We start from the raw sequence: 25,416 nt of genomic DNA on the forward strand, positions 1-25,416 counted from the left end.
TGGCATAGGACTCTTGTCCTGTGAAATCCTAGAATCACCAGATGCAATGGTACCACGAGATTCAGATTTTGCACCAACACTTACAGGAAGCTGTTGAGAGGAATGAACTGATGAATGCACGTTTGTTTCCTTGGACATTTCCATCTGTAGAATTAGACCACAAGCATAGGTTATCAGATAAGTTCTGCAGTGACTAAACACTTAAGGAAAATGTCATATCAGATATCTTACATTCAAACAAATTCTGCCATGAAAACTGGAAAGCTAGGTATTTTCAAATGCTGTGCTTTCCAATACAAGCTAAAAGATATGTGACCTCGTGCGTGTATTTCTTGAGGGGAATGGTGAAAGCACGACTGAGTCCAAGATCCGCAACTTTTAGCATCATAGTCTTGCGGTCCATTAAAAGATTGTGAGGCTTAAGATCCCTGTAAAATTAAGGAGCAAATTATTCAACAAGATCTTATCTTTAACATACCGAAACAAGATGCTGAATGAGTTTTTTCCAACCTGTGCAACACTCCATGACCATGACAGAATGAAATTCCTTTGCAGAGTTGATACATCAAAATCTACAGCAAGAGACCTTGTGAGAATCTAAAAGTACCATAATTTATCAAATATTTAGTGTCCTATCCCTAGTGGAAGCAGAGAAATTTTCTGCCCTAAAATTCATGTTGTTGATGCACAATTGACATCTTTTAAAGATCCTTTCAAGAAACAGAGAGAAATCATGATGCTCTTCAACAACCTCTTGGTAACGAGGATTTCAACAAATTTTGATGCATCATATTGGGTGGTAGAAAAAAAAATTCAGCTCTTAAATTAATTTTTACCTTAACAGTCATTGGTGGCATCATTTCATGACTCTGGCGGAAACTTCTGATGTACTTTTTCAGATCCGTGTCCATGTACTCAAAGACTAGGTAGAGAATGGTTTGCCCCTCCTTGTTCTGGTCTTGCTTCAGATCCAAAAGCCTAGAATCAAAATCAAGAGCAAGCAAATCGATGAAAAAAAGTGTCGAGAAAACGAAATTTCCATAAATTATTCAATCAGGTTAAGAATAGCACCTGACGACATGGGGATCGATGGAAAGCATGCGAAAGAGGGAGACCTCGCGGAGCGTGGTGGGAGGAACGCCCTCATCATCCTCGGGGAGGCGGGTCTTCTTGAGAGCGACGATCTTGTCGGTGGCCTTCTCCCGCGCCTTGCAAACCTTGTCATACGTTCCTTCCCCGACCTTCTCTAGCTTCTCGAACGTGTCCGTCGCATACGATGGACATCCTGGGCGGCTGGAATCCCAAAGCAGGATCCTTAGACCTGTTCATCCCGAGATCCTCCGCCACGACCCTCACTGCCTCCGTGGAGACGAGATCCTTCGGTTTGACGACCTCGCACATCACCACAAGCCTCTCCTGGGCCTCGGTCACCAGCGCCTTCTCGGTCGCCGCCAGCTCCTTGACGTGTCGCATATGTCCCAAGGCCGACAAAACCATAACGATCTCTGCGACTCTCTTGAAATCACTGTCGTCCCTCACCCTCTTCCTGGTCTTCGGAGCTGCACTGGCGGAGGGGCATTCAGTAGCGACGATGAAACTGTCGAAGATGAGGAAGGATGTCAGTAACGACGAATGGATAAAGGAATGCGAAGAAAGAATCGAGCGGTGGTCTTGGGAATGCGAAGAAGGGCATTGGAGGAGATGCTGTGTGGTTGGACGGAGAAGCATGGGCGTCGATTTAGGAAGGGGAAGAGGGAGATGAGACTGAGAGAGATGGTTGGACGACTAGCGGCGAGGAGGAAAGTGGTGGTGGCGTTGTGACGATATACGGTGGGGCGCGATATAGGTTTAGGTTTGGAGGTAAGAGTGAAGTGTTACAAATTTCGACTAAGTGTTGGTGGGAAAATTAAATTATTTTATTTTATCATAGACATCGGGTTTTAAAAATCGCTGTTAAAATCGATATCTATTAACGAAAAAAAGGCGCTCATAGACATCAGCTTAAAAAACCGATGTCTATAAGTGAAAATCTGCGCTTATAGAAATCAATTTTTGGAAAAACCGATGTAAAATACTCAAAGACATCGGTTTTTGCTTAAAACTGTTGTTGTTCCACCAATGTCTATGAGGGTTTTTGTTGTAGTGCATGCATGATAAGCCTAGAAATGGTAGACATAAGGAAAACCAATGCATTAATCCCAAGAAGGGAAGACACATGCCTACAATGGGTAGGTCTAGGAATGTCCAATTTGGACAAATTAACTAGGGTTAGGAACCTAGAGAAGGAGAATCAAGCTTTAAGGGAAAAGCTTGATAAGTTAGAACAATTCCTTAACATATTCAATGTTGGATCTAAGGAATTAAATATGATGTTGGGTAACCAAAGACCCAACAATGATAGATTGGGCTTGGGATACCGATCTAGTCGCTCTAAGGCCAAGGAAAGATCATATGCTAGGTGACAAATGATCATGGCAAGGGAGAGTTCTCCAAGGCAAAGGGAAAGTCTTATGCTAGGGTTGCATATGACTATAGCAAGGAGAAACCAATAAATGGTAAGGGAAAGTCATTTAAATGTAAGGTTAAATTAACCAAGGACAAGGTGCCCAAGGTTAAAAAGGTTAGTTTTGTAGGCCAAGTGTCACCGGAGGTGCACCGATGTGGTCTAGCGACTATGGATGAGTCACCTAGGGAGGTGGCTAAGGCTAAGGGCTCTAACGGGAGCTTAAAATGTCAATTTAGGACCCATGACAAATGGATCTCAAGTGAGTACTACTTGGGAGTCTAGGTTGGGTTATGGAATGTGCCAAGTGATTTGGAGACGGACTTGAGTCTCAAACCTAAGGATTTGACACAAATGAATTATGTTTCATGCTTAGAAATATGACATTTGGGGTCATATAACATGATAATTGGTTTTGGATGTATAGATACCATAGAAACCAATGCTAGGGATGGATTATGGGTTGGTATTGGCAAATACATGAAGAGGAAGCCAAAACTGGGACTTTAGGTCAAAGTTCAATTGAACCATTTAGCTAGTTTTGAGATTTTATGTCAATCTTGGAATTGGTGATAGATAGATTTTGTAATGTATTTTTCCCAAGTAGACACTAGGAAAATAGACCTCTCCACAAAATTTGGAAATTTTTTGGAGGTCTGTGGAATTTCTGGTGCATTTCTAAAGTTGGTCAGAAAAGGTTGATTTTTTTCAGAAATAGGGTACCAGTCGACTGGTGCAGATAATAGTCGACTGGTAATAGTATTTTTGAGCACAGAATGTCTCTGTAAGCTTATTTTTTCGATACCAGTCGACTGGTAACAGTATATTTCGAACACAGAATGCTTCTGTGTGTTGATTTCAATAGGGTCAACTGACGGGTACCAAGGGGCAGTCGACTGATGCAAACCTGAACTTATTTTTCAGCGCTGTTCTTGACCATGTCAACTCGTTTAGATGTATGAGATCCATGGGGGATAAATACATAAGTTTAGGGTCAGTTTGGATGATAAGTTTTCAACAATTGGGATATTGTTGGAAAGTTTTTTGGATGTTAGGCAAAGGGGGAGAAGTAAGGTTTAGTTTGGGAAAACCTTAAGAGCTTTTGCATAGGGGAGCCTTATGATAGGTTCTTAAATATCCCCTGTTGGTGCAGGAAGCATCCGACGATCGAACCGGTATTTTGATTATGTTAAAGGGTTCAAGTTAAGTTGTTTTGTTATCTAATGAGCTTAAACAAGTGTGCAAGAAAGTCCTAACTGCGGTTAGGCAGATGGAAAATCCTAAGGGGCGGTAACTTTAGGTCCTAGGGGGTGGTAACCCTAGGTTGAGGAAAAATCCTAGGGGGCGGTAACCCTAGGTCCTAGGGGGTGGCAACCCTAGGTGAAGGAAAAGTCCTAGGAGGTGGTAACCCTAGGTGGAGGAAAACCCTAAGGGGCGGCAACCTTAGGTCCTAGGGGGTGGTAACCCTAGGTGGAGTAAAATCCTAAGGGGGGGTAACCTTAGGTCCTAGGGAGTGGTAACCCTAGGTGGAGAAAACACCTAGGGGGCAGTAACCCTAGGTCCTAGGGGATGGTAACCCTAGGCGGAAATTCCAGTCGGTCTGGAGGACCAGACTGGCATCAGGTAAATCTCCTAAGTGGAGTAGGTGAGGACGCGTTCCCCGTAGAGGGAACAGTAGGCGTCGGGTCGACCTAGGGTTTTCGGTCGGAAATCCGAAGTCAGACCCGGACAGTCCAGAGACTGTCACTATATTCTGTTATCATATTTACTGTTGTTTTGTGCTAACTTTGGTTTGCAGGGTATGTGTTTGGGACTAACACTCTTGCAGGTACCAAAAACACAAAGTACACCTCGGATGAACAGTGTCCGAGGCGCCTCCATGGGGCTTGGAGGCGCCTCGGGTGCAAAGCTGGAGCTGGCTGCGAAGCACTTTGGAGGTGCCTTGAAGGAGTCATAAGGCGCCTTGAACCAGTTGCTTAAGGCGCCTTGAATGAGGCATAAGGCGCCTTGAAGAGATAAAATTCGACCAGTTCAAGCTTGATCCACGCGGGCGACTCGGCAGCATGGAGGCGCCTTGAATGGCTTTCAAGGCGCCTTGAACACCCTTTATAAGGGGGTTTCGACCAGCAACTTAAAACATCTTCTTCCAAGCGAACTTTCTGCTACAAGCTGCCTACGAGACGATCCCGAAGTGCTGCAACGACACCCCGACAACCCGGAGCTTCAGATTTAGTCTTTTGTTGTCGGTATAATCTTTTTTACTGCTTTGAATTGTAATTAGTTTGTAATAGCTTTTACGAGCTTATAGTTGTTGCCCACGGAAAGCGATCAAGGATCGCGGGCCTTCGAGTAGGAGTCGATCTAGGCTCCGAACGAAGTAAATTCTCCTGTGTCTTTGTGTGCTTGTTTTCTTTATTCCGCTGCGTTTTTACTCGAGTGTTTTACGAATCGAACAAAATATCCGCGTGCGCTATTCACCCCTCCTCTAGCACATCTCGATCCAACAATTGGTATCAGAGCGGGGTTGCTCTGAATTGGTACAACTACTGTTCGAGCATTTTTTTTGCGCTTTTTCGTTCGTTTAGGATAAAAATAAAACCTTACGCCTTTCGTTTTTCCCCTCCAAAATTGTTTTCGAAAAATTCATTCTCATCTCTTCACCACTTAATAGAATTGATAAAATATCGCATTTAGTAAAATTTGAAATAATATTTTATTATTATTATTTTATTATTTTTTCTTGAAATTTGTGAATTCTTATTTCTATCTTTTTCCCGCACTACTAATCCAAGACCAAGTCTTGGAACATGTTTTATTATTTTTATTTTGCGAGATTCCATCTTAATGGCCTATGAAGATGGGTACAGCTCCACATGCCTACCACTTCTGTCCGACGAGAATTTCAGATACTGGAAAGACCAGGTGGAGCACCAACTGAAGACCGAAGTAGAAATATGGACCATAGTCCATATTGGATTTATTCCTCCCTCTGAAGAAGGTGTACCCATCACGTGTGACAAGTGGGATGCACAAACAATAAGGACATTCGAGACAAATGCAAAAGCAACTTGCATTCTCCTATGCGGACTAACAAATTCAGATCTTGATCGAGTTGGAAAGTTCAACAATGCTAAGGAGCTTTGGGAGAAAGTGCTCAAGCTTTATGAGATCCCTTCAGAGTTAAAAGATCGAATAGAACCTGAGTCTGAATCTGAATTTGAATCCTCAGAGTCAACCTCCAAACCAGACTCAGAAGAATCAGAGCAAATCGATATCATTGCACTGATGGCCAAAGACAAGATATCTGAATCTGAGTCAGAATTTGAAATGGCAACAGTCAAGGGGGAGGATCCTATCATGGATCTAAACGGTAAAATTATAAATTCAAATTGTAAATCTCTCATAATATGTTTTAAGTGTAGGGAGAGAGGACACTATAGAAACGAATGCCCCACTCGTAAGACTCGACTGGCACAATCGGAGGAGAAGGAGAAAATGATGAGGAGAGGGAAGAAATACATTAAATGCTCCAAATGCAATCTAATGGGTCACTGCAAAAGACAATGCCCAGAAAGAAGACCCAAGAATTCAGAGGGAGAAATCAAGGTTAGTACATTTACATTATATGAAAATCCAGTTTTTACAACACATGATTACACTAGCCTAACTAATCCTGCTTGCTCTAGTATAGATTTCTCTTCAAAATGAGATATGCATGCTAATAATGTAATGAATAAAATTAATTCAAATAAAAATAAGAAATTAACTCTTAGAAAATTAGAAATACAAAATAATATTTTAAAAGATAAAATTGATAAACTAGAGAAGATTGTTAATAATTTAGTTAAATCACGAAATCTAGACTTGGGTTATAAGTCTAAAGTAAAACTTAAACACTACAAACCAAGCTATAATCAAGTACCTGTTATTTACTAAACTTAAATAAAACGTAAATCAATAAAATAGGAGGAGGCTTCAGAATAGCTGACACCTCCAAAAATAATTTACTCGACAGAGTAACCCAAACCAAGCTACCCGGCAGGGTAATTAGAACTAAATAGAAAAGGGAACAAGTTTAACTTGATCTATGGTATTGGTGAAGTTTTTGGATGATAGTACATTAAGGAAGCTTGGGCATCGCATGTCTAGGAAGATATGGCTTCGACCTGGTCCATTTGGCCAAGTGGAACTGACCGAAGCTACCCTTAAATAGATCCTAACTAGTTAGACCAAGGTTTAGTATTAAGTTCAATGGGTAGGACTATTTGGAAAACCTCGAAGACATGGTTACTTTAATGAGTTCCTTGTGACTCACCATAACATAGAAGATTATCCAAAGAATGCTTACTTGTTAAACTCAAAGCTAAACTTAAATCTAACACAAAGTTAAACATAACCCAAATATTGAACGTCAATTCATCTCACAAAAATTATAGGATTCCCTGATTGAAAATTTAGATCGGGAGAGATGACCAAGGATTAAAAATTAAATTAAAGATTAAAAATCAAATTAAATTAATTTATTTTAAAAATCATTTTGAAAATTTTTTTAAAAATGTTTTAAAAAATTATTTGAAAATTTATTTAAAAATCATTTTAAAAATTATTTGAAAAATTATTTTTAAATCATTTTAAAAATTATTTGAAAAATTATTTTAAAAAACATTTTAAAAAATTATTTTAAAAATATTTAAAAATCATTTTAAAAATTATTTGAAAAATTATTCAAAAAACATTTTAAAAATTTATTTGAAAAATTATTTTAAAAAACATTTTAAAAAAATTATTTGAAAAATTATTTAAAAATCATTTTAAAAATTATTTGAAAAATTATTTTAAAAACATTTTAAAAAATTATTTAAAAATCATTTAAAAAATTATTTGAAAAATTATTTTAAAAACATTTTAAAAAATTATTTGAAAAATTATTTAAAAATCATTTTAAAAATTATTTGAAAAATTATTTTAAAAACGTTTTAAAAAATTATTTGAAAAATTATTTAAAAAATCATTTTAAAAATTATTTTAAAAATTGTTTTAAAAAAATGTTTGAAAATCATTTTAAATTACTTGAAATCTTTTTAATTCTATAATTAATTTTAAAATCGTAAATCTTATTTAATTCTATATCATTTCAAAAATCTTATTTAATTCTTTAATTATTAAGATTCAAATCATAATTAATTGTTAAAGGCTAATTAATTTTTAATATATTCATCAGAATTTAAAATATTCACTCATTTGAAACTCAAACTCATTTAAATTTTAATATATTCTTCAAAATCCTAAACGTTCACTCATTTGAAATTCAAACTTAAACTTATTTTAAATATCAATATTTTTTTAAATAAAGGCAACTCTATCTCATTCTCAGTCATAAGCTAAACATGTTTAATAACTTAAAATGAGTGAAATGGAAAATTTGGAAAATAATTCTTAAATACATGCTTGGACTATAGGACCCTAAGAATTTATTACGACATTAATTAAGGGGGAGTGAATTTTTCTTTTCAAGTTAGTTTTCCTTTAAAATAAAAATTACCTTTGACTTGGTTTTAAAAATTATTTTTGACTTGACTTAAAATAAAAAATTATGTTTGACTTAGCTTTAAAATAGATATGATATTGAATTAACATTATTTTTAAAAGCTTGGATTTTTAGATAATCATTTTTCTAAACTAAGCACTAAAATTATCCAAATCTTTTACTAAGTTTTTTTTGCAAGAAACATTCTCAAAGCTAAGTACTTAAGTTAAGCTTTTATGAAAATCCTTTTAAAGTTAAGTACTCAAGCAAAGCTTTTATCAATAATTTTAAAAAAATAATAAGTATTTATCCCTTTAAGTGTTTGTCAAAATTTTTTTTAATAACTCATTTTTCAAACAACAATTAGTTTCAAAAGGTTAAGTTTAGCTAATTTTTGTTGAAAATGAGTTAAGTATTTTCAAAATCATTTCAAATTGAGCTAAGTGTTTTTCAAAAGGCTTGATAAAATTTAGCTAAAATATTCTCTAAAACTTCTTTTTAAATTTAGCTAAGTGACTTCTATAGCCTTTTTCAAAATTAACTAAGTTAAATACTTTTTCACGAAAGGCTTTTCAAATTTAGCTAAGTGTTTACCAAAGCAATTATTTTCAAATGCTAAATTATGCTAAGTTTTTGTTGAAAACACTAAGTATTTTCAAGGCATTTCCTAATTTAAGTAAAACAATTCTTTTTGAAACACTAAGATATTAAATAAAGGGCTACTCTTCAAGGGGAGCTTAAACTAATTATTCTTTTCTCTTTCTATATTCTTTTTGATTTATGTCAAAGGGGGAGAGAAAAGTCAAAGTTAAAGTTAAAGAAATTAAGAATTAAGAATTTAAACATAAAGAGGAGCATAAGTTTTACAAATTTTTACATTCATGCTCATGTTTAAATTTCTTAATAATTTCATATTTAAATTTTGTCATACTTTTACTTAACTTGGAACTGTGTTGCCATAATAAAAAAGGGGGAGATTGTTGGTGCAGGAAGCATCCGACGATCGAACCGGTGTTTTGATTATGTCAAAAGGTTCAAGTTAATTTGTTTTGTTATCTAATGAGCATAAACAAGTGTGCAGGAAAGTTCTAACTGCGGTTAGGCAGGTGGAAAATCCTAAGGGGCGGTAACCTTAGGTCCTAGGGGGTGGTAACCCTAGGTTGAGGAAAAATCCTAGGGGGTGGTAAGCCTAGGTCCTAGGGGGGTGGCAACCCTAGGTGAAGGAGAAGTCCTAGGGGGTGGTAACCCTAGGTGGAGGAAAACCCTAAGGGGCGGCAACCTTAGGTCCTAGGGGGTAGTAACCCTAGATGGAGGAAAATCCTAAGGGGGGTAACCTTAGGTCCTAGGGGGTGGTAACCCTAGGTGGAGAAAAACCTAGGGGGCGGTAACCCTAGGTCCTAGGGGATGGTAACCCTAGGCGAAAAGTTCAGTTGGTCTGGAGGACCAGACTGGCATCAGGTAAATCTCCTGAGTGTAGTAGGTGAAGACGCGTTCCTCGTAGAGGGAACAGTAGGCGTCGGGTCGACCTAGGGTTTCCGGTCGAAAATCCGAAGTCAGACCCGGATAGTCCGGAGACTGTCACTATATTCTGTTATCATATTTACTGTTGTTTTGTGCTAACTTTGGTTTGCAGGGTATGTGTTTGGGACTAACACTCTTGTAGGTACCAAAAACACAAAGTACACCTCGGATGAACAGTGTCTGAGGCGCCTCCATGAGGCTTGGAGGCGCCTCGGGTGCAAAGCTGGAGCTGGCTGCGAAGCACTCTGGAGGTGCCTTGAAGGAGTCATAAGGCGCCTTGAATGAGGCTTAAGGCGCCTTGAAGAGATAAAATTTGACCAGTTCAAGCTTGATCCACGCGGGCGACTCGGCAGCATGGAGGCGCCTTAAATAGCTTTCAAGGCGCCTTGAACATCCTTTATAAGGGGGTTTCGACCAGCAACTTAAAACATCTTCTTCCAAGCGAACTTTCTGCTACAAGCTGCCTACGAGACGATCCCGAAGTGCTGCAACGACACCCCGACAACCCGGAGCTTCAGATTTAGTCTTTTGTTGTCGGTATAATCTTTTTTACTGCTTTGAATTGTAATTAGTTTGTAATAGTTTTTACGAGCTTATAGTTGTTGCCCACGAAAAGCGATCAAGGATCGCGGGCCTTCGAGTAGGAGTCGATCTAGGCTCCGAACGAAGTAAATTCTCCTATGTCTCTGTATGCTTGTTTTCTTTATTCCGCTACATTTTTACTCGAGTGTTTTCGAATCGAACAAAATAGCCACGAGCGCTATTCCCCCCCCCCCCCCCCCCTCTAGCGCATCTCGATCCAACATCCCCGTGGCAAAATCCTAGCTCATTGGGGAGCTTAGGTGTTGGGGGAGCCTTGAGATAGGTTCCAATGCATGTTGCATTTTGTTTCGGTGGTGTAAGTCCAAGTGTGTAGCCTTGGTAACGTAAGTCCATTCGGCGGTATAAGTCCAAGTGTGTAGCCTTGGCAAAGTAAGTCCATTCGGCGGTGTAAGTCCAAGTGTGTAGCCTTGGCAAAGTAAGTCCATTCGGCGGTGTAAGTCCAAGTGTATAGCCTTGGCAATGTAAGTCCATTGTTTCTTTTAGCATGTTTATTTGCTATATGTTTTCCCTAACTTAAACGTATTGCGAAACATCAAAAAGGGAGAGATTGTTAGAGCAATCCCAATGGTCCGTGCGACCATGTGTTTTGGTATTTTGGCAAAGGGTTTAAGTTAGGATTACCCTCGTTATTTGATATGTGTATGTGAGCATGCAAGTTTGCAGGATACACATATGACTCAGTTTGATGGCTTCGGTTTCGTGAAGGATGGACCATCCGAGGGACCGTGGACAAAGCAGCAAGGACAAGGGTCGAGGGAAGCAACTTTGAGGCATACGCGAAAAATGACATTGGGAACGAACCGAGGGCTTGAATGCATCCGAGGGACGAGAGCCAAAGGAAGTAGACTTGAAGGCAAGATGTCAAGGCTACAAAGAAGAGTCAAGTGAGTCGTAAGAGTACGAGTGCATGAGAGATTGTACTCGGGAGAAAATCCCGTGGGGGGCACTGTAACCGTCAACGGGGGCACTGTAGCAGTCGACTGATGCACTGTAGCAGTCGACTGGTAGAGAGCCGTTGGGCTGGCACCAATCGATTGGAGCAAGGACCGGTCGACTGGTAATGGTAAAACAGCAGGGATGTTTTCTTCCAAGCTCTATAAGAAGAAGCTTAGGATGGTCGACCAAGGTGACGAAATTAGACTTGGTTAAAGCCTAATTAGTAGTCACCAAAGTGCTCAAGGTTCTCTTGTGTCCAAGTGTTCTTAGTTGGTGTTGTGGTGAGGTTTCTCCACCCTCAAGGAGTTGTTTGAGTAGCCGGAGTTTGCCGGGGGCTAATCCACCGAAGGATCAGGATCGTCCACCTTACGGACAACCGTGGAGTAGGAGCAAGTTATCTCCGACCCACATTACATTGACGTGTATTGGTTTGCATTTCCTTTCTTTGTCTTTAGTTTTTGTATTCGTATTTTAGTTTTGTATTATTTCGCTGTGCAACTAACGAATACATAGGAAGCGATCGATTTAGGGGCGCCGCCCATTCAACCCCCCTTCTAGCCGGCAACCGATCCCTTACACTGCAGCCTCTAGACCTCCTACAAGTACCAGGATACTATCTCTGATATGCAACATCTTCTTGATGAGTTGGGAGTCTGCGTCTGACTTACTACTCCCATACCCCACATGTTGTAAGTATGAGTGGTGCACTCATCTTATCCATAGTATGTCTTACTTGTTTTGTATATGCCATAGAAGTTTTGCCAGTATGGTAAGGTTCTGTTGGACCCCGTGGTTATTTTGATGTGATCAACCAAGTTATGTTAGGTTCTGTTTGGTTTTGATCCCTGTGTCTAAGTGTACAGGAGCTTAGGAGCACGGGAAGTCGAGCGGAAGACGCAGCTGGTGAGAAGGACGACACGAGAAGGGAGCCGACGAGCTCAGTGCGTCCAAGGGATGAAAGAGCTGCGGAGGAGTATATCGGTGGAGGAGAAGAACATACGCATCGCTCGAGGGATGAGAAGCCGAAGCGGAAGCCTGCTTGAGGAGAAGGCCGAAAATTGGGTTCGGGTGAGCCCTATTTCGGTTGGCCGCAATCAACCAAGCGAACGGAGCAGCGAAAGATCCAAAGGAAAGCTGGAGCTATTTATACGCTGCAACACTGAGGGCGCCCTCTACATTGAGGGTGCCCTCCCCATTAAGGGTGCCCTCCACATTAAAGGCGCCCTCTACATTGAGGGCACCCTCTATAGCGTTGAGGGCACCCTCAAACTAGCCAAAGTAACCGTTTTGTATTTAGATAAAACTTTATCCAAATGTCATGCTGGAGGCGCCCTCCATGCTTATGGGAGGTACCCTCAAGCCGAAGATAGAGTTTCCAGGCCTTATAAAAAGGGCCCTAGAGCTAGGGAATTAATGATAAACTCTTGTAATCAATTCCTAGCAACCGTTAAGCTTTTATTGTGTGTAAAAGACTTCTCCGCCTTCAGAAAAAGAGATTCTATCTGAGCTTTGCAACCGCCTTGGATTAACAACCACCTAGGTTGTAACCAAGTCAATCCCTGAGTCTCTTCTTTAACTCTATTCTTTTATTTTTTATTATTGTTGCACTTTAAGAGTTGAAAGAACGAGGAGGGTATTTTTTTTTGTTTCAAGCAATTCATCCCTCCCCTCTTGCTGGCCCGCTGCACCAACAAGTGGTATCAGAGCCCAACAACCTCAGAAGGACTAATCGTCGTCTGAAGCAACAAAGATCAAGATAATGGCCGCGCGCAAGTATTCACCCCCTAAAATTCGACAGAGATTTCGCAACATGGAAACGCTGAATGGAGGTATTTTTTAAAATAAATTTTGATATTATATTAACAATGAAATACGGTTTTGTAGCACCTATGGATCAGCAAGGAGCCGAGAAAGAAGAACATCAGTGAACGGAGAAAGAGCAAGCTGATTTCGTGGCGAATGGTAAAGCAGAGTTCCATCTGCTTAGCGTCCTTCCGCCCCAGGAGGTTAACCGAATCGGTAGCTACGTCTACGCCAAGGATCTCTGGGAGAAGTTCCTGGAGCTCCACGAAGGTACTTCAGAAGCGAAGTTAGCAAGGTAGGGCATCCTCTGAACTCAGCTAACAAATCTCCGGATGAACAATGGAGAAAAGGTAGCGCAACTCCAAACACGAATCAAGGAGCTGATAACTCAGCTAAACAATCTCGGAGAATCAGTAACAAACCGAGATTCAATCCGGTATACGCTCAACGCCTTCCCGAGAACTTCAGAATGAGCGTCCTTAGTAAATACATACTAACCCAGTAGGAAGGAACCTCTATTGGGTTCCAAAAACATATCTATATTAAACCTTCTGTTAATCAAGACTTTCAGAAGAAATTAAATGTTTAAATTCCTTAAAAGGCTTTGTCTAGAAGTGGTTACTGATCCAATAACCAAGAAGGTCTAGTGCCATAACCTGGAAGCTGATTATCGAATTAAATGTTTATTAACAAACTGATAAGCAATTAAGATAATGTTTCTAAATTCTTGTAAACTATTTAAACGTCTCAAATTCCTTTTGGAAATTTCTAACCTCAAAATTGTTTCAAATTTTGTTTAACTTGAAAATTTGTAACTTGAAATTTTTTTTGAAATTTTTAAAATTTTGTACATTGATTTTTTTTTTTTATGTGATCAAAGGAGGAGAAATAGGTACAAGTTTAGGAAGAGAAAATTATTATAACTTCGGAGAATAATTTTAGCTTAGAAAATTTTTAATTTAAATGTTGCAATTTCTTTTATTGTAATTTTTATGCTTAAATTATTAGTATGGTAATTTCTTTAAATTATTACTTGTTTGTTTTACACTAACTTGAACTTGAGTTGATGCACATCAAAAAGGGGGAGATTGTTGGATCTCGTGGTTGTTTTGATGTGATCAACCAAGTTAGGTCAGATCCTGTTTGGTTTTGGTCCCTGTGTCTAATTGTGCAGGAGCTTAGGAGCACAGGAAGTCGAGTGGAAGACGCAGTTGGCGAGAAAGACGGAACGGGAAGGGAGCCGACGGACTCGGTGTGTCCAAGAGATGAAAGAGCTACGGAAGAGTACACCGGTGGATGAGAAGAACATACTGTTGGTGCGGTTAGCACTAACGATTTAACCCAGGTTTTGATGAATGACAAATCAGGTTAAGTTAGTTTGTTTTTGTCTGACACTTTGATCGAGTGTGCAGGAGAAGTCCAGACAGGTCGACGGGCTGACCGGATGTCTGGCACGAAGTCCAGCTAGGTCGACGGGCTGACCGGATAGCTGGCGAGAAGTCCAAGTGGGTCGACGGGCTGACCGGACGCCTGGCACGAAGTCCAGCTAGGTCGACGGGCTGACCGGATAGCTGGCGAGAAGTCCAAGCGGGTCGACGGGCTAACCGGACGCTTGGCGAGAAGTCCAAGCGGGTCGACGGGCTGACCGGACGCTTGGCAAGAAGTCCAGACGGGTCGACGGGCTGACCGGACGTCTGGCAGGTAAGTGAGGTAAGTCACTGGAGGGGAGTGACTGCGAGGACGCGTTCCCGGGAAGGGAACATTAGGCGTCGATCCGGCTTAGATCCATTTCGGAAGTCTAAGTCGAGATCGTGACTAGATTCCGGTCTCGGAAAGACGGAATCTAAGTCATACTATTTTTGCTAATTCATACTCACTTTGCTTTTGCTAACAATCTGTGTTGCAGGGTAAATTTGCCTCCGGACTAACGTTTGTCTTGCAGGATGGATTCTGCGGGAAAACAGGGTCCGGGCGCCCGGAAGGAATCCGGGCGCCCGGAGGTCCGGGCGCCCGGAAGGGATCCGGGCGCCCGGGAGGGAAATTTCATCCTGATCGCGCGTCGCCACGTGGAGCTCGCTGGTTGGACTTGCCACGTCTCACCAGGGCGCCCGGAAGGCATCCAGGGCGCCCCGAGCCTCATATAAAAGAAGGGTCAGAGGAGAGCTTCAGAACAACAACGAAAAGAAAAGTCTTCCACTGCTTTGCACTTCTGCGACGCGAACAAAGCTCCGACACTACGCTCCTTTCTTGTCTTTATTGTCGGTATTTGCTTTTTATTTTCACTAGCATTTCCTGTATTCATTCTGTAATCATATTTTGACTTGTTAGTGATTGCCCAACGAAAGTGGTCAAGGACCACGGGCCTTCGAGTAGGAGTCGTCACAGGCTCCGAACGAAGTAAAAAACATTTGTGTCTATTTTACTTTTCCGCTGTGTTTATACTCTAAAATTTCTAATCGATATTCACCCCCCCTCTATCGAATCTAACGGTCCTACAAGTGGTATCAGAGCAGGTACCGCTCTGATTTGGTGCAACCACCAATCAGACAAAGAGGGGGTCTTTTTAAAGAAAAATTATATATCGTTCGTTTTTAAAATAAAACCTTACGCCTTTCGTTTTTTCCCTCCAAAACTGGTTTTAAAAAATACATCGTCATCTTTTCACTATTATTTAGTATCGACAAAATATTACATTTTCAAAAATTTGAGATAATATTTTTTATTAATATTTTAATAATATTTTATTATTTAAAAAAAATTTGTAGTGAAATATTATTTTTTTTCCAGCACTGCTAATCCAAGACCAAGTCTTGGGATTTTGTCTTTGTTTCATTGTGTGCAAGAACAATGTCTTTTCAAGAAGGATGGAACCCCAATGAACCACCACCGTACGATGAAGATTTCAACTACTGGAGGCGAAGAATGGAATGCTTCTTAGGAAGCGTAGATATCGATTATATGCTAATATTGAAAAAACCTTCTCAGAACTCGGAGCTGAATAAAAACGTAAGTAAAATTATTTATAATATTTTACCTAACAATATTATATGCAGACTAGAAAAATACAAGAATGCATATGAGCTATGGACCCAGTTGATCAAGCTTCACGAGACGCCAATGGAGCTAGAAGATCAAGTTAAAGTCGAATCCGGACTCGAGTCAGATCCAACGGAGAAGCCTGCTGAATTAGGGGTTGCGCTCAAGGTTAGTAATAATTACCAAAACACCCTTGCTAGTAGTAGTTTAAAATATGTGCATGTTAATTTGGATATGTCTGAAAGTATATGTGAAAATAGTATACATGACAATACTTGCGAAAATACCCCTAGGATATTTTCTGATAAAATAAATATAATTAATTTAGAAAATACAGAAAATCTAAAAATAATCAATAAATCTAAAAATTCGAATTTAAACCTAAACAAATTTGAAAATTCGAACAAAAAGGATGACAAGGTCAATATTAATCTAGACATAATTAATAAATTATTTAATAATCTAGACAATATCAATCTGGAAAATTCTATCCAAACCCAAGATAATTTAATTAACAAAAAATTAAATTTTAATGATAAGACTTATTTAATAAATTCCACTAATTATATCAACTTAAAAGGTAAAGAAAATATAAGGATAAAATCAAACACTTTGATAAAATCAAAACGAAAGTTAACAAACTTAAAATTAAATGTTAAAGATAACATATTAAACAAAACTAATCTAGAAAATTTAAAATTAACAATTAATAAAAAGCTAAAAGATAAACCATTAAGAAAATATAATTCAAACAGTTCAGTTAATTCAAATTTAAAAATAAATAAAAACTTAAACTTTAAAAATAAGCTATTAAAGAAAGATAATTCAATTAACCCAATAAAATTGAAATTGAAAGAACATTCAAATATTAAATACACTCTCTTAAAGAAAGATAATTTGACCAATTTAATTAATTCAAAATTAAAAACTTAAATTTAAATTACAAATTAAACATTACAACTTAACTAAAACCAACTCTAATTATACAAAAATCTTAAATTAAAGACCAATGATTTAGGGGGAGGCTCCAGAATAGCTGGCACCTCCAAAACTAACTTACCCGACAGGGTAACCCAAACAAACTAACCCGGCAGGGTAATTAGGATTAGTTAAAAAGAGACCAAGTTTAACTTGAATCATGGTACTGGTGAAGTTTTTGGATGATAGTACGTTAGGGAAGCTTGAGCATCGCATGTCTAGAAAGATATGGCTTCGATCTGGTGCATTTGGCCAAGTGGAACTGACCGAAGCTACCCTTAAATGGATCATAACTAGTTAGACCAAGGTTTAATACTAAGCTCCGTGGATAGGACTATTCGGAAAACCTCGAAAGGTTGGCTACTTCTAATGACGTCCAAGTGACTCACCAAGCTTAGAAGTTTATCCGAAGAATGCCTATTTGTTGAGACCAAAGCTAAACCTGAATCTAACAAAAGTTAAACCAAACTCTGTAATTAAATCTAATTCATCTCACAAAATTATAGGATTCCCTGATTGATAATTTAGATCGGGTGAGATGAATAAGGATCAAATTAATTTTCAAATTAAATTAAAATTAAATTTCAAATTTTAAATTGAATTTCAAATTAAAATTAAAATTTGAATTTCAAATTAAATTAAAATTAATTAAAATTAAATTTTGAATTTCAAATTAAAATTAAATTTTGAATTAATTAAAAATTAAATTTCGAATTAAAACTAAATTAATTTTTTTAAAAAAATATTGAATTAACTTTAAAAATTATTTTAAAAATTAAATTAACTTTAAAAAATTATTTTAAAACAAAAATTAACTTAAAAAAAAAAATTAATTTTAAATTTAACTTTAAAAATTTTATATTTAACTTAAAAATTTTATTCTAAACTTAAAAATTATTTTAAAATTTTTTCCAAATTATTTTAAAAACTCTTTTAAAAATCATTTTTAAAAAAAAACTTTAAAAAATTCTTTTAAAAATTATTTTAAAACATTTTAAAAATTATTTTAAAAACTATTTTAAAAATCATTTTAAAAACTTTAAAAAATTCTTTTAAAAATTATTTTAAAACATTTAAAAAATTATTTAAAAAAAAAATCTTTTAAAAATTATTTTAAAACATTTTAAAAATTATTTTTTTTAAAAACTATTTTAAAAATCATTTTAAAAACTTTTAAAAATTCTTTTAAAAATTCTTTTAAAAATTCTTTTAAAACATTTTAAAAATTATTTTAAAAACACTTTTAAAAATCATTTTAAAAACTTTAAAAAATTCTTTAAAAAATTCTTTTAAAACATTTTAAAAATTATTTTAAAAACTATTTTAAAAATCATTTTAAAAACTTTAAAAAAAATTCTTTTAAAAATTTTTTAAAACATTTTAAAAATTATTTTAAAAAACTATTTTAAAAATCATTTTAAAAACTTTTAAAAATTCTTTTAAAACATTTTAAAAATTATTTTAAAAATCTATTTTAAAAATCATTTTAAAAACTTTTAAAAATTCTTTTAAAAATTCTTTTAAAACATTTTAAAAATTATTAAAAATCATTTTAAAAACTTAAAAAAAAATTCTTTTAAAAATTATTTTAAAACATTTTAAAAATTATTTTTAAAAAAAAACTATTTTAAAAATCATTTTAAAAACTTTAAAAAATTCTTTTAAAAATTCTTTTAAAACATTTTAAAAATTATTTAAAAAAAAACTATTTTAAAAATCATTTTAAAAACTTTAAAAAATTCTTTTAAAAATTATTTTAAAACATTTTAAAAATTATTTAAAAAATCATTTTAAAAACCTAAAAAAAAAAATTTCTTTTAAAATTTATTTTAAAACATTTTAAAAATTATTTTAAAAACATTTAAAAATCATTTAAAAACTATTTTAGAAATTATGTATCATTTTGAAAAATTCTTCTTATTTTTTCACTATAATAAAATTCTTTTAACTTAAAAAAAAATAGTGATAATAATAAATTATTTCTATAGACTATTTTCACTTTAAAAATTATTATTTTGACTTTAAACTCATTTTTAATCTTAAACATCATTTTAACCTTAAAATTATTTTTTAATTTAACTTAACTGAAAATTAGATCTTAAATTAAAACTCATTAAAACTTAATTTAAACATTACTTTTCACCTTAATTTAACCTAACTGAAAATTAAAACTTAAAAATTTAACTTAAACATAAAACTTAAAGCTAAATTAATCACTGATATTAATTTTAATCTAAAATCAAAACTGAATTGAACGTATATTAATTGTCATTAAATTCCTGTTAGAAATCCCTTAAAAATAATAATTATTATAATTCTTTTAAATTCATTTAAAACTTAGACACCTAACTTAAAAACTTAAATTCCGTTAACTTCAACTTTAAACTTAATTATGTAATTAATATGTAGAACTTAACTATTTAAGTTTAACTTTATTTGAGAACTAAGCTTGATTTGATCAGAACCTAGGTTTAACCTTAGTAAAAATATTAAAATTACTCTAAGTCATTTTTCTTAATCAACCTTTAAAATATTAATTATTTTTATTAAAACATAATTAAAGTTTGACTTAAATTGAACCTTACTTAACCTTGTTTAATAACGAGTTTAACTTCAAATTACCACCAACTTTAAACTAAGTCAATCCAATTTAAAAGGAAGTAAATGAAAAGTTAAATTATAACTAACACCTTCATCAATTAATACAAAATTTAGATTATAGCAAAATTTATTCAATAAATTATTAATATTGATCAATTATTGAATTAATAACAACTTATCTTACTTAACATTACACTAAAGGTTAATTTATTTCAACTTAATCTAACATTAATTACGGTTAGTCAAATTTAAATGAACAATTTTATAAAGATAATTATACAATCGTCTAAAACACTTAGGTACAAAAATATGTTACGGTTGTAAAATTTTATATTAAGGGGAAGTAATAAATAAGGAGGATTAATAAATTAAAGGAGTATCAAATTAAGGGGGAGGATTATTTTTTAATTATCTCCTGAAGTGTTATTTTTTAATCTTCTCTTTAAAATCTCTCTAGAAAATTCTACCTCAATTTAAAAAATAAATATATATCTACTTTGAATATTTTTAGCAAATATTTTCAAATTTTATATCAGGTTCAGGGGGAGGAATTAATTAAAAATTTCCCTTTATATAAAATATTTTAAATTTTGTTTGAAAAGTGTTTTCTTAAAAATTTCTTAAACCTACTTTTGAAAACTAACTCTTATAAAACTAAGTTGTTTTTAAGAATTGAGTTTTACTTTTTATTGAAAATTGATTTTGAAAATTAGATTTAACTTAGTTTTGAAAATTGTGGAAATTAGATTTTTCAAAACTTAAGTTTACAAACTAAGCTTCTCATAATCATTTTCCTTAATTTTGAAAATCAAAGTTTAAAAATCAATTTTCAAAATCAACTTGCTTAAAATTGTGAAAATCTTTTAAATCAACTCAAAATTGTTTCTTTTAAATCACACACTTTTTATCCTTTTTACTTAGTTTTTGAAAACTCAACTTTTCAAGTATTTTAAACCATGGTTTTGAAACTAGTACTTTTGAACTTTAAAATTTTGATTTTTGAAAATTAGATTTAATTATTTTACTTTATCAAAATTAGTTCTACCAAACTCCTTTGAAAACTAAAAGTAAAGTTTAAAATCAATATTTGCAAACTGAAATTTGATTTGCAAAAACTCAGTGTTGAAAATTATGAAAGTTAGATTTTTCAAACTTAAATCATTGTCAAAACTTAAGTTTTAAATTAAATCGTTTACAAACTTAGTGTTGAAAAATAAATAAGTTTTTGGAAAAATAAAATTTTCAAACTTAGTTTTGGAATTTTGGTTTTTGAAAACTTATGTTTGAAAATGAAACTATCTAAACTTAGCTAGCTTTCTAAAAGCTAAAAGCTAATGCTTTAAACAAATTTTCAAAAGCTTAAACTCCCCCAGATTAACTTGACATGTTTCTTGTCTGAAGTCTATAATTACTTAATCCATGCTTATTTTTGATGAATGCCAAAGGGGGAGAGTTAGGTGGTTAAGTTAGCTGAACCTAACTGAAAATTCAAACTAACTTAAAAACCACATAAATGCATGTTTCTTGCATATGTTTTCACTAACTTAACCAAGTTGTCATTCCATCAAAAAGGGGGAGATTGTTGGTGCGGTTAGCACTAACGATTTAACCCAGGTTTTGATGAATGACAAATCAGGTTAAGTTAGTTTGTTTTTGTCTGACACTTTGATCGAGTGTGCAGGAGAAGTCCAGACAGGTCAACGGGCTGACCGGATGTCTGGCACGAAGTCCAGCTAGGTCGACGGGCTGACCGGATAGCTGGCGAGAAGTCCAAGCGGGTCGACGGGCTGACCGGACGCCTGGCACGAAGTCCAGCTAGGTCGACGGGCTGACCGGATAGCTGGCGAGAAGTCCAAGCGGGTCGACGGGCTAACCGGACGCTTGGCGAGAAGTCCAAGCGGGTCGACGGGCTGACCGGACGCTTGGCAAGAAGTCCAGACGGGTCGACGGACTGACCGGACGTCTGGCAGGTAAGTGAGGTAAGTCACTGGAGGGGAGTGACTGCGAGGACGCGTTCCCGGGAAGGGAACATTAGGCGTCGATCCGGCTTAGATCCATTTCGGAAGTCTAAGTCGAGATCGTGACTAGATTCCGGTCTCGGAAAGACGAAATCTAAGTCATACTATTTTTGCTAATTCATACTCACTTTGCTTTTGCTAACAATCTGTGTTGCAGGGTAAATTTGCCTCCGGACTAACGTTTGTCTTGCAGGATGGATTCTGCGGGAAAACAGGGTTTGGGCGCCCGGAAGGAATCTGGGCGCCCGGAGGTCCGGGCACCCGGAAGGGATCCGGGCGCCCGGGAGGGAAATTTCATCCTGATCGCGCGTCGCCACGTGGAGCTCGCTGGTTGGACTTGCCACGTCTCACCAAGGCGCCCGGAAGGCATCCAGGGCGCCCCGAGCCTCATATAAAAGAAGGGTCAGAGGAGAGCTTCAGAACAACAACGAAAAGAAAAGTCTTCCACTGCTCTGCACTTCTGCGACGCGAACAAAGCTCCGACACTACGCTCCTTTCTTGTCTTTATTGTCGGTATTTGCTTTTTATTTTCACTAGCATTTCCTGTATTCATTCTGTAATCATATTTCGACTTGTTAGTGATTGCCCAACGAAAGTGGTCAAGGACCACGGGCCTTCGATTAGGAGTCGTCACAGGTTCCGAACGAAGTAAAAAATATTTGTGTCTATTTTACTTTTCCGCTGTGTTTATACTCTAAAATTTCTAATCGATATTCACCCCCCCCCCCTCTATCGAATCTAACGGTCCTACACATACGCGATGTTCGAGGGACGAGAAGTTGGAGCGGAAGCCTGCTCGAGGAGAAGGCCGGAAATTGGGTTCGGGTGAACCCTATTTCGGTTGGCCGCAATCACCCAAGAGAATGGAGCAGTAGAAGATCCAAATGAAAGCTGGAGCTATTTATACGCTGCAGCATTGAGGACACCCTCCCCATTGAGGGCGCCCTCCACATTGAGGGTGCCCTCCATAGTGTTGAGTGCGCCCTCAAACCAGGCAAAGTGATCGTTTTCCATTTGGATAAAATTTTATCCAAATGCCACACTAAAGGCGCCCTCCATGCTTATGGAAGGCGCCCTTAAGTCGAAGATAGAGTTTCCAGCTCCTATAAAAAGGGCCCTGGAGTTAGGGAATTAATGATCAACTCTTGTAATCAATTCTTAGCAATTGTTAAGTTTTCATTATGTGTAAAAGGCTTCTCCGCCTTCAGAGAAAGAGATTCTTTCTAAGCTTTGTAACCGCCTTGTATTAACAACCACCTAGGTTATAATTAAGTCAATCCCTAAGTTTCTTCTTTAACTCTGTTCTTTTATTTTTTATTACTGTTGTGTTTTAAGAGTTGAAAGAACGAGGAGGGTTTTTTTTTTATTTCAGGCAATTCACCCCTCCCCTCTTGTCGGCCCGCTGCGCCAACATGTTCCATGCCTTCAAGTCCCTCAAGCCAAGACCACCTTCATTCTTCAGTCTGCAAAACTCAATTGGGGGTCTCTTAATGGTCCGCATGAAAGATATGCAAATACTATAGATGCACTCAACTACTCCATGGGAACGGGTAATATGGACATCTAGTCGCATTTCACACCCTGAAGGACTCAGACTATGAGCAGGGCTTTCCTACTGTAAGACAATATGTTCGTGGGCCATAAGTTGACCCTCCTAGTGAGAGAGTCCAATAGGGTGTTATTATCCAAGATGTTTAGCTTCTAAGAGAGGGATCCCAGGTATCTAAAACACATCTCTCTGTAATGGTAAGTAACCGTTCCCGAGTGGTAGTGTGTATTTGTTATATTTGAGAGATATTTCTAATGCAATCATCTTATGATATGTACTATTTATTGGATAAATAAATATTTACTATTTAAGTGCACAATCTATATGTGTTTGATTGGATCTTAAACTCACTTACTAAATGTCCGCAATATGATTCATAACATGCGATAACTTGTTATTGGATCACAACTAGTGAGTATCTCTATATGTGTAATTATGAATGTATTGAAATCTTCCGTAGTCGACGAATTGATATTTTCGGACATCATTGATTCTGTGAGACTAGCACAAGTTATATTCATTAGTCTAACCAAGCAGGTGTTTCTCATTGGTTAGAGATATTGGGATGTCAAGAGTTAACGTGGATGCGAGTTATAGTAACTAGTTCATTGGAGTGACCTGCTGTAAGACTACATATATTTCTCTACATATATGGATATATCCATGAAGCTTTTATTGCAGCTTAAGTGCGACTTTTCTTTGACTTGAGTATTCAAGTCATCTTGGTCATGCAAACTTATATACTTTGACATCTTAAACAAGCATCTCTGAGGAGGTGTGGACCCAAGATGATTGGGTATAAGCAAAAATACCGGAAGGTGTTTGAATAGCCAACAAAGGATTCACCACTCCGTACAAGGAGATGTACACCCTATGGTCACTTGTTAGAATTGTTACTTAAAGTCTTTCGCCAAAGCATCTCATGTTAAGAGTATTATACTCTTAGACACATGTATGAGTAACTTGAATTCATAGAATAATGAAGTATTACTTGGGGTAGGTGTGATGTAGTCAGCCTAGTGGAGATTGACACATAGACTATGTCTTGAACTAAGTGGATATAAGACGAGTGAAAAAAATAAGACACGACTCATTATATTGTAACTTTTGAAAGATTTAGAAGTGGTTCTGGAATCAATTATGATTTTTCAGTCAATTGTAGATCAAGATTTACTACTTGGTGTTACTCATGATTGATCCATAATTAATGGTTAATTATGGACGACCAATATAACCGAGAACCTATTGAGTCACACGCATAACGAGTGTATCCAAAAGACTTAAAACGTGTTTGATAATTGGATTTTCATATTGTGAAAGATTGAATCTGGTTGGATAAGACGAAGGGTAAAAATAGAAACAATTTGACACAATAGAAGAACGAATGGACTAGGTGTTTGGTTTTAATTAAAGGATGTTTAGTTATTAAATCAAGCGGTTTAGTTATTATATCACGTGTTTGATTTTGAACTGAACTTAAAACTAATGGTATAAATTATGGGTTACGTGATACGGGTTTGATTTAATCTAGATCGGGAGATTTATATAATATAGGGATGAAAAGGAAATAAATTTAATTTTAAAATTTAATTTAATTTTAGAATTAAATTTAACTTTTAATTATTTTTTTCTTATTTTCCTTTTCCTTTTTATTAGTTCTGGCTTCTTCGTTACAAAAAAAAAACGAACGAAAAAAAGGGAAAAAAGATTACCCTTTTCCTACAAATTCTTGCTGCCGCCGCACATCAAGGAAGGACAGTCGGCCATATTTCTTGGCCGGCCATCTTCTTGGCCGGAGCTTGTTACTCGGGCTTTCTCCTTGTGAAGCTTGCCCTTCCATTAGTTGGATCTTCTTGTTGTCGCCCTCCAAAGAAGGTGTTGCACCTTCTTGCGCCGCTTCCAGCCTGTGCCGGCCAGCACCAGCCGTTAGCTAACCTCCGGCAACCCTCCATGCTGTCGGACAGCAGCCCACAAAGATGTTGTGCTTCCTGGTTGACGGCGGACAGGATAAGTACCAAGGGGCTGCTCCAGCAATCGTTGCTGCCACCCATCAAAAGCACTGCTGCCTCCTAACTACTGCTAGTCCTGGAGCTCCAGCTGCCTGCCATAGCCGATGGAGCATCTTCCAGCAGCTTTGGAAGTTGCTGGGCCATCGTCTGAAAGTGAGGAAGTTGCTGTTTTGAGCTACATAATAATTATTAAGAAATAATTATTATTAATAAATATTATTTATTAGGGAATAATTATTATTAGGAAATACTTATTTGTTTCCTAATTATTAGAGAATAATTATTATTATGAAATACTTCTTTGTTTTATAGTATTTTATATGTTTTCCTAC

The 25,416-nt window shown here is 36.4% G+C and overlaps 1 protein-coding gene across 1 annotated transcript; it reads right to left on the reverse strand.

Moving 5' to 3' along the window:
• Window positions 1-266: 266 nt before the first annotated feature.
• Window positions 267-25,126, reverse strand: LOC121994999 (cell division control protein 2 homolog D-like). The gene is made up of 6 exons (XM_042548862.1): window positions 24,960-25,126; window positions 1,400-1,597; window positions 1,072-1,293; window positions 837-978; window positions 511-572; window positions 267-428 (listed from the first exon to the last, which is right to left on the reverse strand). Exons 1-6 carry the CDS (start codon window positions 25,124-25,126, stop codon window positions 275-277), a joined length of 945 nt encoding a protein of 314 aa, XP_042404796.1. The 3' UTR covers window positions 267-274.
• Between the last annotated feature and the right edge of the window lie 290 nt (window positions 25,127-25,416).

This window comes from Zingiber officinale, chromosome 6A, assembly GCF_018446385.1.
Source record: "Zingiber officinale cultivar Zhangliang chromosome 6A, Zo_v1.1, whole genome shotgun sequence".
Taxonomy (NCBI): domain Eukaryota; kingdom Viridiplantae; phylum Streptophyta; class Magnoliopsida; order Zingiberales; family Zingiberaceae; genus Zingiber; species Zingiber officinale.